Genomic DNA, 19,089 nt, shown 5'->3' with positions numbered 1-19,089 from the left:
ATAAAAGTAATTTAGTCCGTCTGGTAGACTTGCGTCACTGGGTTTCCCTTTGTAGTCTGTAATAGTTTGCAAGCCCTGCCACATTTGACGAGAGTCTTAGTCCTGTATTGACAGTTTGGCTGTTTGATGGTTCATCTGAGGTCATAGCGGGATTCCTTATAAGTGTCCGGATTAGTGTCCAGCTTCTTGAAAGTGGCCGCTCTAGCCTTTAGCTCGGTGCGGATGTTGGATCTAATTCATTGTTTCGGGTTGGGATATGTACGTACGGTCAGTGTGGGGACAATGTCGTCGATGCACTTATTGATGAAGCCTGTGACTGATGTGGTATACTACTCAATCCCATTGGATTAAATCCGGAACATATTCAAATCTGTGCCATCAAAACAGTCCTGTAGTGTAGCATCCGTGTCACCTGACCACTTCAGTATTGAGCGAGTAACTGGTGCTTCCTGTTTTAGTTTCTGTTGTACGCAGGAATCAGGAGGACAGAAATATGGTCAGACTTGCCAAATGGAGGGCAAGGGAGAGCTTTGTATGGGTCTCTGTGTGTGGAGTAAATGTGGTCTAGCGTTTTTTTCCCTCTGGTTTCACATGTGACATGCTGGTAGAAATGAGGTAAAACAAATTTTGCCTGCATCAAAGTCCCTGGCCACTATGAGCGCCACTTCTGAATGACCATTTTCTTGTTTTCTTATGGCTTTACACAACTCGTTGAGTGCGGTCTTAGTGCCAACATCGGTATGTGGTGGTAAATAGATAGCTAAAAAAAATATTGATGAAAACTCTCTTGGTAGATAGTGTGGTCTACAGTTTATCATGAGGTACTCTATTTCAGGTGAGCAATACCTCGAGGCTACCTTAATATTAGACATCACGCACCAGCTGTTATTTACAAATAGACACATACCCCCACCCTCGTCTTACCGGACGGACGCAGCTGTTTTGTCCTGCCGATGCGCAGAAAACCTTGGTGAAACATAAGATATTACAGTTTTTAACGTCCTGTTGATAGGATAGTCTCAAACGGAGCTCACCCAGCTTATTCTTTAGTGATTGCATATTGGCCAATAGAACGGATGTTAGAGGTGGGTTATCCACTGGCTGATAAATTGTTATCAGACTCATTAAAGAAAAATCTTCATCCAGTTCAAGGTGAGTAATCACAGTTCTGATATCCAGAAGCTCTTTACGGTCACAAGAGACGGTAGCATCACCATTATGTACCAAATAAGTTACAAACAATGCAAAACAAACACAAAATAGCACAATTGGAGCCTGTAAAATGGCACCCCCTCCGGCGCCATTCTTCTTAATGACATGCACTGTCAACTGTGGGACTTTATAGAGACAGGTGTGTGCCTTTCCGAATTATGTCTAATCAATTGAATTTACCACAGGTGGATTCCAATCAAGTTGTAGAAACATCTTAAGGATGATCAATGGAAACAGGATGCACCTGAGCTCAATTTCGAGACTCATAGGAAAGGGTCTGAATACTTATGTAAATAATGTTTTTTTAATTTTTTTATTTTTTATACATTTGCTAAAATGTATAAAAACCTGTTTTTGCTTTGTCATTATGTGGTATTGTGTGTGATGAGGAAAACAATAATTGTATCAATTTTAGAATAAGGCTGTAACGTAACAAAATGTGGAAAAGGGGAAGGGGTCTGAATACTTTCCCGAATGCACTGTAATTATGTGCGGTATATTAGTGACACATCTTGTCAAGTGTATCAATTGATCTTTTACTACTGTCATTGCTACTACTACCAATAGCACTTCACCATGCAGCTGAAATGGGGGGGTGTGAGAGGGATTTTATCCTCATCATAATCCTACTAAACTGGACTGCTGATGGAGGGGAGAGGGGTTGTAGCTCAATAGTATAGTACATACTGGACTAGAGGATAGGGGATCCTGAGTGGCACAGTGGTCTTACGCACTGTGCTAGAGGTGTCACTACAGACTTGGGTTTGATCCCGGGCTGTATCACAACTGGCTGTGATCAGGTGTCCCTTGGGCTGCGCACATTTGGCCCAGCGTCGTCCGGGTTAGGGAAGGGGTTGGCCTTCATTGTAAATTTAATTGACATGCCTAGTTAAATAAAAGTTTTAAAAAATATATATATATATAATAAAAAGACTACTGATGTTTGTTGGAGGGGGTTGTAGTTCAATAATATAATATAAACTGGGCTACTGGTGTTGGGGGAGGGGGTTGTAGTCAATGTTTATGCATCCCTATATGCCGTACCTGTATATGCAATTGACCATTGCCATATATGGATCCATGCCATTCACTTTGAACTGGACTGTGTTAACAGCATGAGTGGTCGCGAGTAGATCCGCTTGTTTTGAGATCAAAGCAAGATCTGCATGTAGCCAGGTGTGTACATTTGTTAATATTCTTTGCAAGTTAGAGATATTTTAGCCCAGTTATAGCTCATTTCTTGTCAGCAATAGGGGAGTGGTTGCTTCCTACAAGAGCACAAAACGTGTGCATTTCTAGCCATTTCTAGCCAATGTTATGGGAATAATAAGGAATATTCTTTTGTAAAGTGTTTTCTTGCATCAAACAACACAACTTTTTCAGTCAACTCCTTGTCTGAAGGACAAGTGGTTAAACAGGTTCATGTCAATCCCTACATGTTTTTTTCAAAAGTATAATGGAATGTAGGCCTACATTGAACAACACACATTGACATCTACTGTAGGCTGAATGATAGAACAGCTATCTCCATGTTAAAATATTATGGGATGCATGTTCTCAATTGTTTTTAATGTTAGGCCAATCTGATAGGCCTACATTACGATCAAATAGCCACAGTAGCCTACTTGGCCTCTGTTATAACTGTAACGTAAAGCGGGTGCAGCCTCAGTGTTCACAGTAAATGCATGCCAAAAGTTGCACAGGTGGGGGTTGTAGTTCAATAGTATAGTAGATACTAGATTACTGATGGAGGGGGTTGTAGTTCAATAGTATAATAGATACTAGATTACTGATGGAGGGGGTTGTAGTTCAATATTATAGTAGATACTACATTACTGATGGAGGGAGTTGTAGTTCAATAGTATAGTAGATACTATGCTACTGACGGAGGGGGATGTAGTTCAATAGTATAGTAGATACTAGATTACTGATGGAGGGGGATGTAGTTCAATAGTGTAGTAGATACTATGCTACTGACGGAGGGGGATGTAGTTCAATAGTGTAGTAGATACTATGCTACTGACGGAGGGGGATGTAGTTCAATAGTATAGTAGATACTAGATTACTGATGGAGGGGGATGTAGTTCAATAGTATAGTAGATACTAGATTACTGATGGAGGGGGATGTAGTTCAATAGTGTAGTAGATACTAGATTACTGATGGAGGGGGATGTAGTTCAATAGTATAGTAGATACTAGATTACTGATGGAGGGGGATGTAGTTCAATAGTATAGTAGATACTAGATTACTGATGGAAGGGGTTGTAGTTCAATAGTATAGTAGATACTAGAATGCTGATGTTGTGCGAGGGTGGGGTTATAGTCTACATCAGTAGATCCACTCACACAGTCTGGGAGAATTCGGGGGCCTGGTCGTTGACATTGGCCATGCGGAGGCGGATGGTGGCGGTACCAGAGTGAGGCTCCTCCCCATTATCAACTGCCATCACCACAAACTCATACAGGTGGTTGGGCCTCTCGTAGTCCAGACGGCCCACAGGGAAGATGGTGCCGTGGGCTGAAATGCTGAAGTCTGGGCTTAGAGTGTAGTAAGTGAGTTCTGCATTCAACCCCGAGTCACAGTCACTGGCTAACACTGTGGGAGAGATACAGGATATGAACACATAGGTCATATTCATTAGGCACCAAAAAGAAAAGAAAACTAGCTGAAGCTAGATTATGTTTTCCATTGCAAAGCATTTTTGCAATGGTGTGCCCTAATGTATACGACCCTGGTCCCTAACAATAAGTCTGATGAATCTGTGTGCATGTGTCAGGATGGGGAGCTTTTTCTGTTGGTATTACAGACAATTGACAAGTCCTAGAGCTGCATATCAGCACCTATTCATTACTGTACAACAGTTCCAGGAACTCAACAGCAACGCAATTAATTGTGACTCATTGTGACCCTATATAATCAATCTAAATGAGAGTAAAGAGGTCACAGAATGCCCCCCCCCACAGATACTAAATGGAGTAAAGAGGTCACAGAATGCCCCCCCCCCCTCCACACACACACACACTAGGAAGACAAAGCTGCATTCTCATCTCACCCTGCAGGAGAGAGGTTGCTGTGGTTACTGTCTCAGGGACCCCATCAACACTGTAAATGGACTGGAGAAATTCTGGGACACAGTCATTCTCGTCCGTTATCACCACCTGGACCTGCTCAGGGGAGAGGGGAGAGAGAAGAGGGGGATGAGAAGGGAAAGAAAACAGTGAAAGTTGGAAAGGAGAGAGACAAGGGTGGAAAGGAGAGAGAGAGAAGAAGGAGAGGAGATGGGGGGGTGGGAAGAGGGGACATAACCCAAATCATTCTACATCTAGGAGACAGAAGTGGGACTGCTGAAAATGTGTTTTTGCCCGCGCTGCATCGGTCCACTAATTCAGGACTAGTAAAGGCCCAGTGCACTACTTTTGTGAAAATAGATAGCTATATTTTTGTAAAATCTTTTTTTTTCCATTTTTGTTTTTTTGTTCATTTTTTTTTATTTTTCCATTTTTTTTTGGGGGGGGGGTGCAGCAGCACCTTCAGCACCCTTACTTCCTGCGCCCATACTTGGAAGTTAACTCAACAGGAATGCTATTGGTCAACAGATGTTTTGAATGCAAGCAGGTCAGATGCTTATAAAAGTGTCTTAGCTTCATTGTTTGTTTCTATCTTTTTTTGTTGATACACTCTCTCTCTCTTTCTTTCTCTCTCTACCTCAGGGACTCTTGGGGCATGGACTTTCAGGCTATGATTTCTCTCTCTACCTCAGGGACTCTTGGGGCATGGACTTTCAGGCTATGATTTCTCTCTCTACCTCAGGGACTCTTGGGGCATGGACTTTCAGGCTATGATTTCTCTCTCTACCTCAGGGACTCTTGGGGCATGGACTTTCAGGCTATGATTTCTCTCTCTACCTCAGGGACTCTTGGGGCATGGACTTTCAGGCTATGATTTCTCTCTCTACCTCAGGGACTCTTGGGGCATGGACTTTCAGGCTATGATTTCTCTCTCTACCTCAGGGACTCTTGGGGCATGGACATGGACTTTCAGGCTATGATTTCTCTCTCTACCTCAGGGACTCTTGGGGCATGGACTTTCAGGCTATGATTTCTCTCTCTACCTCAGGGACTCTTGGGGCATGGACTTTCAGGCTATGATTTCTCTCTCTACCTCAGGGACTCTTGGGGCATGGACTTTCAGGCTATGATTTCTCTCTCTACCTCAGGGACTCTTGGGGCATGGACTTTCTGTCATGTTTTGTCTTAGATTGTCTTGTCATTATGCTTTCCCTTCTGTTCGTTTCCCCCTGCTGGTCTTATTAGGTTTGTTCCCTTTTTCTATCCCTCTCTCTCCCCCTCCCTCTCTCTCCTCTCTCTATCGTTCCGTTCCTGCTCCCAGCTGTTCCTATTCCCCTAATCATCATTTAGTCTTCCCACACCTGTTCCTTATCTTTTCCCCTGATTAGAGTCCCTATTTCTTCCCTTGTTTTCCGTTCCTGTCCTGTCGGATCCTTATCTATTGTTCACCGTGCTGTGTCTATGTATTGCCCTGTCGTGTCGTGTTTCCCTCAGATGCTGCGTGGTGAGCAGGTGTCTGAGTCTGCTACGTTCAAGTGCCTTCCCGAGGCAACCTGCAGTTCTTGATCAAGTCTCCTGTCTGTTCTCGTCATTACGAGTAGTATTATGCCTTTTGTTTGTAAAGTAACTTTACTGGATTAAATACTCTGTTTTCGCCACCTCAGGGCTTTTGGGTCCTCATTCACCTGCATAACAGAAGGATCCGACCAAGGAATGGACTTTCAGCGACTACAGATGCTTAACACTGCCGTCGAGATCCAAGGAGCCATGCTCGGCAGACACGAGCAGGAATTGTCTGCTGCTCGCCATGCCGTGGAGAACCTGGCCGCTCAGGTTTCCGACCTACCTGGACAGTTCCAGAGTCTTGATTTCTCGTGCCACCTGTTACTTCCTGGCCTGCTATGATTTCTCTCCTCCGGGACCTAGGGTTAATAACCACTATGATTTTGCTACCTCAGGGACTCTTGGGGCATGGACTTTCAGGCTATGTTCCTTCTCACCCAGTGTGATATTGTGTTCTCTCTCCAACCCAACACATACTCTGGGGATGAGAGCTCAGGGTTGATTTCGTCATTTCACCTCAGGGACTTACTGGCCGGGCTCGAGAGTGGGGCACCTCAGCTATCTGGGAGGCAAGGGCTGATTGTTCTAACAATTACCAGAACTTTAAAGAGGAGATGATTCGGGTTTTTGACCGTTCAGTTTTTGGTAGGGAGGCTTCTAGGGCCCTGGCTTCCCTATGCCAAGGTGATCGATCCATAGGCGGATTACTCTATAGAGTTTCGGACTCTTGCTGCCTCTAGTGACTGGAACGAGCCGGCGCTGCTCGCTCGTTTTCTGGAGGGACTCCACGCAGTGGTCAAAGATGAGATTCTCTCTCGGGAGGTTCCTTCCAGTGTGGACTCTTTGATTGCTCTCGCCATCCCATAGAACGACGGGTAGATCTTCGTCACCAAGCTCGTGGAAGAGAGCTCGCGTCAACGGTGTTTCCCTGCTCCGCATCGCATCCATCTCCCTCCTCTGGCTCAGAGACTGAGCCCATGCAGCTGGGAGGTATTCGCATCTCGACCAAGGAGAGGCAACCTGGAGGATCAGTCTCCGTCTGTTCCGTCATTGCGAGAGTATTGATGGACTTTTTTTGTCAATTCATGTACCAGTAAAAGGCCAGAGCTCATTCACCTGCATAACAGAAGGGCGACTGGAATGGACCCAGCGACTACTCAGGTCTCTAACATCTAGATCCTGTACCATGCTCGGCAGTCCATCGAGCTGGAATTGTTCTGCTGCTCATGCCAGTGCCTTGATTGACTCTGGGGCTGAGGGTTGTTTCTCTGGACAGTTCCAGAGGCTCGTGCCACCTGACATTGGCCTTTCAGACCAGGGTTAATAACCCACCTTGCTACCATGTTTGCCTTAGAGGTAGTCATCTTCCCAGTATCAGATTTGAGACACTACCTTTAACTCTCACAGTATCTGGTAACCACAGTGAGACTATTTCTTTTTTGATTTTTCGTTCACCTTTTACACCTTTGTTTTGGGTCATCCCTGGCTAGTATGTCATAATCAGAACTTTAAATTGGAGTAATTCTATCCTATCCTTCAGTTTCTTGTCATGTGAAGTGTTTAATGTCTGCCATCCCTCCCATTTCTTCTGTCCCCACTTCCAGGAGGAACCTAGAGATTTGACAGGAGTGCCGGAGGAATGACTGATCTGAGCACGGTCTTCAGTCGTTTTCTGGAGGGACTCCCTTCCTCCTCAGTGGTCAATGATGTAGTATTGATTCCTTCCAGTGTGGACTCTTTGACTCTCTCCATCCGCATAGGGGGTAGACTAGATCTGTCGGCTCCCAAGCTAAGGCTGGAAGGATTATTTATCTGTGTCTCTTGCTCCGCATCGGTACCATAGTGCCCTTCCTCTCCAGAGACTGAGCCCATGCAGCTGGGGGGTTCGCATTTTTGTTAAGGAAGGGACGGTAGGATCTGCAACCGCCTGTGCCTCTATTGCGGATTTGATGGACATTTTGTCAAATGACAGTAAGGCCAGAGCTTAAGAATCGTTATCCGCTTCATCTAGATCCCCTTATGTCATCAGCCTTCGAGATTCTGCAGGGAGCCATGCAGTGCCTTGATTGACTCTGGGGCTGAGGGTTGTTTTGGACCATCTCGTGCGCATCAGAGAGGGGGACGAGTGGAAAACGGCGTTTAACACTCCGTTAGGGCATTTTGAGTACCGGGTTCTGCCGTTTGGTCTCGCCAATGCGCCAGCTGTTTTTCAGGCATTAGTTAATGATGTTCTGAGAGACATGCTGAACATCTTTGTTTTTGTCTATCTTGACGATATCCTGATTTTTTCACCGTCACTCGAGATTCATGTTCAGCACGTTCGACGTGTTCTACAGCGCCTTTTAGAGAATTGTCTCTACGTAAAGGCTGAGAAGTGCTCTTTTCATGTCTCCTCCGTTACTTTTCTCGGTTCCGTTATTTCCGCTGAAGGCATTCAGATGGATTCCGCTAAGGTCCAAGCTGTCAGTGATTGGCCCGTTCCAAGGTCACGTGTCGAGTTGCAGCGCTTTTTAGGTTTCGCTAATTTCTATCGGCGTTTCATTCGTAATTTCGGTCAAGTTGCTGCCCCTCTCACAGCTCTTACTTCTGTCAAGACGTGTTTTAAGTGGTCCGGTTCCGCCCAGGGAGCTTTTGATCTTCTAAAAGAACGTTTTACGTCCGCTCCTATCCTCGTTACTCCTGACGTCACTAGACAATTCATTGTCGAGGTTGGCCTTCAGAGGTAGGCGTGGGAGCCATTCTATCCCAGCGCTTCCAGTCTGACGATAAAGTTCATCCTTGCGCTTATTTTTCTCATCGCCTGTCGCCATCTGAGCGCAACTATGATGTGGGTAACCGTGAACTGCTCGCCATCCGCTTAGCCCTAGGCGAATGGCGACAGTGGTTGGAGGGGGCGACCGTTCCTTTTGTCTTTTGGACAGACCATAAGAACCTTTAGTACATCCGTTCTGCCAAACGACTTAATGCCCGTCAAGCTTGTTGGGCTTTGTTTTTCTCTCGTTTCGAGTTTGTGATTTCTTACCGTCCGGGTAGCAAAAACACCAAGCCTGATGCCTTATCCCGTCTGTTTAGTTCTTCTGTGGCTTCTACTGATCCCGAGGGGATTCTTCCTTATGGGCGTGTTGTCGGGTTGACAGTCTGGGGAATTGAAAGACAGGTTAAGCAAGCACTCACGCACACTGCGTCGCCGCACGCTTGTCCTAGTAACCTCCTTTTCGTTCCTGTTTCCACTCGTCTGGCTGTTCTTCAGTGGGCTCACTCTGCCAAGTTAGCTGGTCATCCCGGTGTTCGAGGCACTCTTGCGTCTATTCGCCAGCGCTTTTGGTGGCCGACTCAGGAGCGTGACACGCGCCGTTTCGTGGCTGCTTGTTCGGACTGCGCGCAGACTAAGTCGGGTAACTCTCCTCCTGCCGGTCGTCTCAGACCGCTCCCCATTCCTTCTCGACCATGGTCTCACATCGCCCTAGACTTCATTACCGGTCTGCCTTTGTCTGCGGGGAAGACTGTGATTCTTACGGTTGTCGATAGGTTCTCTAAGGCGGCACATTTCATTCCCTCGCTAAACTTCCTTCCGCTAAGGAGACGGCACAAATCATTATCGAGAATGTGTTCAGAATTCATGGCCTCCCGTTAGACGCCGTTTCAGACAGAGGCCCGCAATTCACGTCACAGTTTTGGAGGGAGTTCTGTCGTTTGATTGGTGCGTCCGTCAGTCTCTCTTCCGGGTTTCATCCCCAGTCTAACGGTCAAGCAGAGAGGGCCAATCAGACGATTGGTCGCATACTACGCAGCCTTTCTTTCAGAAACCCTGCGTCTTGGGCAGAACAGCTCCCCTGGGCAGAATACGCTCACAACTCGCTTCCTTCGTCTGCTACCGGGTTATCTCCGTTTCAGAGTAGTCTGGGTTACCAGCCTCCTCTGTTCTCATCCCAGCTTGCCGAGTCCAGCGTTCCCTCCGCTCAAGCGTTTGTCCAACGTTGTGAGCGCACCTGGAGGAGGGTGAGGTCTGCACTTTGCCGTTACAGGGCACAGACTGTGAGAGCCGCCAATAAACGCAGGATTAAGAGTCCAAGGTATTGTTGCGGCCAGAGAGTGTGACTTTCCACTCGCAACCTTCCTCTTACGACAGCTTCTCGTAAGTTGACTCCGCGGTTCATTGGTCCGTTCCGTGTCTCCCAGGTCGTCAATCCTGTCGCTGTGCGACTGCTTCTTCCGCGACATCTTCGTCGCGTCCATCCTGTCTTCCATGTCTCCTGTGTCAAGCCCTTTCTTCGCACCCCCGTTCGTCTTCCCTCCCCCCTCCCGTCCTTGTCGAGCGCACCTATTTACAAGGTACGTAAGATCATGGACATGCGTTCTCGGGGACGGGGTCACCAATACTTAGTGGATTGGGAGGGTTACGGTCCTGAGGAGAGGAGTTGGGTTCCGTCTCGGGACGTGCTGGACCGTTCACTTATTGATGATTTCCTCCGTTGCCGCCAGGATTCCTCCTCGAGTGCGCCAGGAGGCGCTCGGTGAGTGGGGGGGTACTGTCATGTTTTGTCTTAGATTGTCTTGTCATTATGCTTTCCCTTCTGTTCGTTTCCCCCTGCTGGTCTTATTAGGTTCGTTCCCTTTTTCTATCCCTCTCTCTCCCCTCCCTCTCTCTCCTCTCTCTATCGTTCCGTTCCTGCTCCCAGCTGTTCCTATTCCCTAATCATCATTTAGTCTTCCCACACCTGTTCCTTATCTTTTCCCCTGATTAGAGTCCCTATTTCTTCCCTTGTTTTCCGTTCCTGTCCTGTCGGATCCTTATCTATTGTTCACCGTGCTGTGTCTATGTATTGCCCTGTCGTGTCGTGTTTCCCTCAGATGCTGCGTGGTGAGCAGGTGTCTGAGTCTGCTACGTTCAAGTGCCTTCCCGAGGCAACCTGCAGTTCTTGATCAAGTCTCCTGTCTGTTCTCGTCATTACGAGTAGTATTATGCCTTTTGTTTGTAAAGTAACTTTACTGGATTAAATACTCTGTTTTCGCCAAGTCGCTTTTGGGTCCTCATTCACCTGCATAACACTTTCAGGCTATGATTTCTCTCTCTACCTCAGGGACTCTTGGGGCATGGACTTTCAGGCTATGATTTCTCTCTCTACCTCAGGGACTCTTGGGGCATGGACTTTCAGGCTATGATTTCTCTCTCTACCTCAGGGACTCTTGGGGCATGGACTTTCAGGCTATGATTTCTCTCTCTACCTCAGGGACTCTTGGGGCATGGACTTTCAGGCTATGATTTCTCTCTCTACCTCAGGGACTCTTGGGGCATGGACTTTCAGGCTATGATTTCTCTCTCTACCTCAGGGACTCTTGGGGCATGGACTTTCAGGCTATGATTTCTCTCTCTACCTCAGGGACTCTTGGGGCATGGACTTTCAGGCTATGATTTCTCTCTCTACCTCAGGGACTCTTGGGGCATGGACTTTCAGGCTATGATTTCTCTCTCTCCTCTCTGATCATGCCTAGAATAATAATAATGCCTTGCAATGCTTGTTAATTGTTTTGTACCTTGAGCATTATGCCTTGTGTGTGAATCCATTCATTTTACAAAGTATTTCAATATACTTGTATTTAGAATTCTATTCTCATACATTTCTTGAGTGTCAGTTACTGTAACTCAACTATAGTATCTTGCATATTGTCAAATAAACTTTATGGAGTCAGAGTATCAATTTAACAGACTTTGTTAACATATGAATTGCATAGTCTTATTATGGGTCGCATGTGAGATATACAGTATATTACAGCTTGAACACATATCAAATATTATCCTGAGACTGGTATTTCATCAGGATCATTATAAGATGATAATAAATCCTTCTAAGGTTTTTTTTTCAAACTCACGACGTCTTACAATGCATTATAACTGTATGGCTTTAAGAAAAGGGTTGCTGAAATGTAATACTGGTAGGAGAAAAACTTGAGCTAAATTGCACTGTAGTTTCTAAAAGTTGCCACCTCAACATTTCCTTTATCTTCCAGCTCATGAGTTCTGCTTTTAAAATAGAAATGTTCCCGGCCTGTCTTTTTGGCTGAGCAAGGCCCTTAGCCCTGCATCTGAAACGCACTCTCTCTCTCTCTCTCTCTCTCTCTCTCTCTCTCTCTCTCTCTCTCTCTCTCTCTCTCTCTCTCTCTCTCTCTCTCTCTCTCTCTCTCTCTCTCTCTCTCTCTCTCTCTCTCTCTCTCTCTCTCTCTCTCTCTCTCTCTCTCTCTCTCTCTCTCTCTCTCTCTCTCTCTCTCTCTCTCTCTCTCTCTCTCTCCCCCCACCTCTCTCTCTCTCTCTCTCTCTCTCTCTCTCTCTCTCTCTCTCTCTCTCTCTCTCTCTCTCTCTCTCTCTCTCTCTCTCTCTCTCTCTCTCCTCTCTCTCTCTCTCTCTCTCTCTCTCTCTCTCTCTCTCTCTCTCTCTCTCTCTCCCTCTCTCTATCTTCTCTCTCTCTCTCTCTCTCTCTCTCTCTCTCTCTCTCTCTCTCTCTCTCTCTCTCTCTCTCTCTCTCTCTCTCTCTCTCTCTCTCTCTCTCTCTCTCTCCCCTCTCTCCCCCCTCTCTCTCTCTCCCTGTGTCACCGTCAGAGTGTAAAGTGTGAAGTGACAGCTAAGTAATAGCACTGAAATAGCAGGAATATGTTTCCCTCAAGCCAACACTACACCCAGCAGACTCAGTCAGTCCTAAAGGTCTGTTTTCTAACTGAAATGTGGAGTGTGAAATAAATGTGTGGCATGATAATTGGATGACAAAATCATTAACTAAATAATTTAGAGGGTTGAAATAAATTCTGGCAAGCAGACTGACTTCCAGACAGAATTCTATAGGGAGATGGCTGTCTGATTTAGTCAACCTCATGGTTGTTCTAGCTTTGCTAGACACATCTTTGACATGCCAGTCTTTACTATACATAAAACACTGAGACATAGATAAGAAAGAAATGTTACAAATTGGAGATTTGCCCAGACCAACCATAGTCTCAGAATGCCATCCTTCCAAGTCTTGGTCCTTCCTGGAACCAATGTGAGGGAGTCTGAAAATCTAAGCTAGACCAACCCCGACACACACAAACACAAACATCACAACCATAGTCGCACGCAAACACACACACACATTCCTCCTCTGATGCCACACACACACACTCCATCACGAACCTCTATGGCGCTGCTGAGGCCCCCTGGCTCCTCGCTGGCCCTGACCATAAGGAGGTAACGTCTTTGGTCATTCTCATAGTCTAGCGTGCGGGTCAGGCTGATCTCCCCTGTCTCCTGCTGCATTCTGAACAGGCTGCTGGGGTTGATCAGCAGGCTGTAGCTGATTGGCTGCTTCTGGAAGGAGATGGCGAACATCACCAGGAAGCTAGAGGAGACAGAAATATGTCATTAACAGTATGCTAATAGTTTACTATGCTACAGTTCAACAAAAAAAAAGTGTACTCCAGTTCTGGACCAACATAAGTTATGCTGCTGCGTGACTGAGGCTGTTCCCGATGTTGCTGTTTTCTCAGATGTCTGAACGTGTGATATTCAAATTAAATCCCTAATTCCCATACAGAGTAGAAGTGGAATGTCTATGAGCGTGTGTGTGTGTGTGTGTGTGTGTGTGTGTGTGTGTGTGTGTGTGTGTGTGTGTGTGTGTGTGTGTGTGTGTGTGTGTGTGTGTGTGTGTGTGTGTGTGTGTGTGTGTGTGTGTGTGTGTGTGTGTGTGTGTGTGTGTGTGTGTGTGTGTGTGTGTGTGTGTGTGTTCTGACTTGCATTAACATTTTGAGTGTGTGTCCATCCCGATTGCCACATATCTGTTCATACTCTTGCCAACTCCATGTTTGGCTTGACAATGAGTAACAAGGAGTTTGCGTGATAGCACGAACAGATCTGGGGCCAGGCTGGTGTACATCCATGTGGTGTGCGTCTACAACTATACATTCCCAGTACTCACGGCTGTCCCTCTGGGGTGTTCTCTGGTATGGAAATGGCGTAAGATGTCTTGGTGAACTGTGGTGTTCTGGGTCCTGCTATGACTGACACCATGGCCGGAGCACTGCGGCTGCCCAGCCTGTCAAAGGCCACCACACTCAGCAGATACTCCCTGTCTATCTGCAGGGGGAGACCTGTGGTCAAGATGTGACCACTCTTCTTGTCCACCGCAAAGCAGCCATTACCACCTGTAAGTTACAATCAGTCAATACATATATTCATTTATTAATCAATTACTCAATCAGATGTATTTGTAAAGCCACTTTTACATCCCAATGTGCATTTAGAATAACCTGTACAGTACAATAGTGCATTATTAGTAGAGTAGAGTATAGCTTTATTGTTATAGAAGCCTTTACACCACAGTTTAGCTACAGTAGAGTACAGTACAGAACAGTCAAGCAAGGGAGACAGATGGATAGACTGAACATACTGGGGATAATCTACCCATATTATATGCATATATACAGAAGTACACATGTACAGTTGAGTATAACAGAGTACAGAACAGGACAGTCAAGCAAGGGAGACAGATGGAGAGACTGAACATATACTGAGGATCTTTAAAAAAAAAACTTTTAATTAATACACAGTAGCAACATTCTTGTCTTGTCTCATTGCTCTGTAAAGTGTGTTGTGTCATGGATGTGAAAGGCACATTAGACTAGACTTGATTTTACATGACTAGATGAATAGACTGAAGACAATATTTCCATCCAAATGTATTCACAGTAGCAACATCCTGGTCCTAGTCTTGTCCGACAAATGTAAACCCTGGCACGTACAGTACGGTACAGTAAGTCTACCAACACCCCACTCTATAGAATGAGGTCAAATGGAAGTTAGCAGACCTCGCTGGTGCCCAATACCCAGGCTATCATCCTCTTTGGATGTAGTTAAACCTATGGGATCATTGAAGGATTAAATACAAAAGCTCATGTTTAAAAAATCTGATGAAAAAAATTCTTAGCAGGTGGTTGTTGATTTCCATTTAGCTTGTACCACTTGGGGATCATGTGATGTCGGTGCTTAGTTACCATTCATCTTCAACATCTGTTTGAGGAGAATGAGGAACAAGAAGAGGGTCAATCCACTCAAAAAGTGGTACTAGTGGGTTTGAATACTGCTGGACCAGGGTTTTATCTGCGTCAGTGGCAGTGCACTGAGTTAATGCAGGTCATAGAAGAGTCGCAGACGGATTGTGATCCTATGGAACAAGATTAGCCCACCCCACAGTCCCTGATATATCAGCCCCCCCCCCCCCCCCCCCCCCACACACACACACACACTCCCCCTCAGCAGGGGCTCCACAGATGTAGCAGATCTTTTGGCTGGCCCGCTGTGTGCGTACGTGCACGCATCTCTTTCTTACCATCAGCCAGGAAGTACTCCACCTCGCCGCTACTGCCCTCATCCCCGTCGAGAGCATGGAGCGGGTACACCAGCTCCCCAGGGGGGGCCTCGGGCGACACCACTGCCAGGTAGGGGTAAGGCTCCATGGCCCACTCGGGGACGTTGTCGTTGACATCTGTCACCCTCAGCTTCACCTTGGTCAGGTACCAGTCAGGCCCTGGGAAGAAGTTAGATAGTGAGTCAATAGAAGAGACTAGACCACAGTCATGGAATACTGCCACAGTCATGGAATATTTCTGTAATACCCAAACCAAACAAAGATTCTATGATGTTAGAAAAAGACCAATCACATTAATGAACAATGATGGAAAGCTACTTGCATCAATCTTTGCAGAAAGACTTAAAAAAGGTCTTGATCAAATCATTGATGATACCCAGTCTGGTTTTATGAAGGGCAGACATAAAGTGGGGCAAAAAGTATTTAGTCAGCCACCAATTGTGCATGTTCTCCCACTTAAAAAGATGAGAGAGGCCTGTAATTTTCATCATAGGTACATTTCAACTATGACAGACAAAATGAGAAAAAAAATCCTGAAAATCATTTTTTGCCCCACTGTATATGTAATAATATTCGACTAGTATTGGACTTGATAGACTACAATGAGCACGTTATGGAAGATAGCTTTATTTTATTTGTAGACTTTTACAAGGCATTTGATAAAGTTGAATATTATTTTATTTTTGAGACTCTTTGATTTTTTGGTTTTGGTCAATGTTTTCAAAGTGTAATTAAGACACTACAATAATAGTAACAGCTCTGTTAAATTACCCCACAGAACTTACAAAGATTTGACATTAGACATGGGATTAAACAAGGATGCACATTTTCTCCTTTCTTATTTTTATTGGTCACAAGTTATGGCACTTCATATAAATAAGGATCGTTTTAGGGGTACAGATACAAGACAAAGAGATAAAATGTTCACAATTGGCTGACAACACCACCATTTTTTTGAAAGATCATAATGAAGTCAAGAAAGCTATTGAGGGTATTAATGCCTTCTCACATGTATCAGGTTTATCTCTGAATATTAGGAAATGTGAATTATTTGCGTTGAAAAGATGGGACTTAAACTCATTATGTAATATCCCTGTAAATGTCACGTTCTGTCCATCGTTCGTATGTGTTTTCCTTGTTTTAGTGTTGGTCAGGACGTGAGCTGGGTGGGCATTCTATGTTGTGTGTCTGGTTTGTCTATTTCTATGTTTGGCCTGATATGGTTCTCAATCAGAGGCAGGTGTTAGTCATTGTCTCTGATTGGGAACCATATTTAGGTAGCCTGTTTTGTGTTGGGTTTTGTGGGTGATTGTTCCTGTCTCTGTGTTTTGCACCAGATAGGGCTGTTTGTGGTTTTCCACGTTCATTGTTTTGTAGTGTTCATGTTTATCCGTTTTTGATTAAACATGAGTCAATATAACCACGCTGCGTTTTGGTCCTCCTCTACTTCACCACAGGAAAACCCTGACAGTAAACGATTTGATCACATATCTTGGTATTACAGTTAGTGAAGATCAGAAAGAAAGAGCCAACTTACATTTCTCTCCTTTTGTAGAGAAAATTGGAAAGAGATTTTACTCGTGGTTATTAAGAGATATTTCTTTATCTGGACGTGTACTTTTATCACAATCTGAAGGTCCAGATGAGTTTATACAACCCTTGACTTGGATGTTCCTCTGTCAGTAACTAAAATGGTTGATACTAAATTATTTAACTTCATATGGAGGAATAAACCTCATTATTTAAGAAAGCGGTAATATATAGCACCCAAGGTGAGGGAGGGTAGAATGCTCTGAATTTTAAAACCTCTAATATAATATTTAAGATTAAATGGATACAAAACAATTTAAGAAATAAAGATTGCATTTGGAATATCATCCCTAATTTAATATTCCAGCAAATTGGTGGTCTAGAATTCTTACTCAAATGCAACTTTGATGTGGGTAAAATCCCTATGTACAACCTCATGTACAACACAATGTTCCCCTCATAGGTATACAATCTGGAATAATAAAGACATAAAATACAAAAACAAGTCTTTGTTTCTCCAGAACTGGTTTGACAACAACATGATTTGGTTGAAACAATTATTGAATAATGATGGACAACTATATGATTATCCAGAATTTATGAGAACACACAATGTTACATTCACTCCCGAGGAGTATCAAATAGTTGTTAGAGCTGTTCCCTAAAGCTGCTATTCTTCTTTCAGGAGAATATAACAATACTCCAAGTGCAACTGTTGAGGATTTTGTAGCCTCAATACAACTAGAAGGAATTGACATTTTAAACTATAAGTGTAATAACATGTATATAAGGAAACTATGTCAATATGTTACTATTCCCTCTGCTAAAATGTACTGGAATGCAGCTCTAGGACAAGTGAACTGGAACAAAGTTTCGTGGTTATCTGGTAAATATTGTATATCAAATAAGGTGAAAGAAGTATTATACAAACTCATTCATAGAATCTACCCTGTAAAGACCTTTATTATACACCGGATTTAAAATAGCTATTGATAACAAATGTGTATTTTGTGATTGTGACCCATTTATTTTGGGACTGTTCTTATGTCAGAAGATTTTGGTGTGAGTTAGAAGATTTATTTTAAAAGAAACAACAATTCATGTTAATTTGAAAGGCACTGATATTATGTTTTATTTTGAACCAAATGATATGGACCCTGATTGAACTTTCATTGTTCATTTGTTTATCTTTCATGGAAGATTCATTGTCCATAAAATGAGGTGGGTGTCACGTTCTGACCTCAGTTCTGTTATTAAAGCGTTGTTTTAGTATGGTCAGGGCGTGAGTTGGCTGGGCAGTCTGTGTTTGTTTTTCTATGTTGGTTTTTGACGTCGGCCTAGTATGGTTCTCAATCAGAGGCAGCTGTTAATTGTTGTCCCTGATTGAGAATCATACTTAGGCAGCCTGTTTTCCCACTATGGGTTGTGGGTAGTTATTTTCTGTTCTGTGTTTTGTTTGCACTGTTCAGGACTGTTCGTTTGTCTTGTATTGTTTTTGTTTAAGTATTCATTCTTTATTAAGTTACAATGAACACTTACCACGCTGCACCTTGGTCCTCTCTGTCTCCCGACGACAGCCGTTACAGTGGGCAGAGGACAAACCCCTCTTCACATTATTTAAGATAGAATTGAAATATTATTTTGAAATGATCATTATTTACATTTACATTTACATTTAAGTCATTTAGCAGACGCTCTTATCCAGAGCGACTTACAAATTGGTGCATTCACCTTATGACATCCAGTGGAACAGCCACTTTACAATAGTGCATCTAAATCTTTTAAGTGGGGGGGGGGGGGTAGAAGGATGACTTTATCCTATCCTAGGTATTCCTATGTACTCTTGTTTGTCTATTTCATTTTTTGTATTTGTTGTGTTCATAATAAAAAACTTTTTTTAAAGAAAGGGAATACTGTACTTCCTACTTTACTTCCTTATTATGGGTACACTCAAAACGGTCACTAATCCACCCATCATAGAGAAATTGATGGGGATTCCCATTCCAATCATTCTAAATCTCACCAAAATGAGTGCAGTCTGATTGGGGTTAAATAACAACAATATCACTCATACCATTCTCTAAGGGATTCTTGCCCTACATGACTGAAGGCTTTTATGGGATTGCAAGATGTCACAATCCCACCAGGGTGAGGAGGCTTTTTACCACCCCAGGAGAGATGCCAGCCCAGCAGACTTCCAGACACCCTGCCTCCCCTGGGAGAGTAGCCCAGCCAGACGACAGATGATCTTCCCTGGCCCAGCAAATCCTCTGTGATCGCTCAGGAGCATGGAGATAACGCCACATAACCAAATGCGCATTGT

The 19,089-nt window shown here is 44.3% G+C and overlaps 1 protein-coding gene across 1 annotated transcript in view; it reads right to left on the bottom strand.

Annotated features, from left to right (window-relative positions):
- LOC123990241 (neural-cadherin-like) overlaps nt 1–19,089 on the bottom strand; it is a 163,424-nt gene that overhangs the window by 115,191 nt on the left and 29,144 nt on the right. The window contains 5 exon segments of the mRNA XM_046290823.1: nt 3,559–3,808; nt 4,266–4,377; nt 13,007–13,211; nt 13,788–14,013; nt 15,198–15,395. Of these exon segments, the coding sequence (XP_046146779.1) occupies nt 3,559–3,808; nt 4,266–4,377; nt 13,007–13,211; nt 13,788–14,013; nt 15,198–15,395 (991 nt within the window).

This window comes from Oncorhynchus gorbuscha, linkage group LG02, assembly GCF_021184085.1.
Source record: "Oncorhynchus gorbuscha isolate QuinsamMale2020 ecotype Even-year linkage group LG02, OgorEven_v1.0, whole genome shotgun sequence".
Lineage (NCBI taxonomy): Eukaryota > Metazoa > Chordata > Actinopteri > Salmoniformes > Salmonidae > Oncorhynchus > Oncorhynchus gorbuscha.
This window is presented reverse-complemented; position numbering and strand designations above follow the sequence as displayed.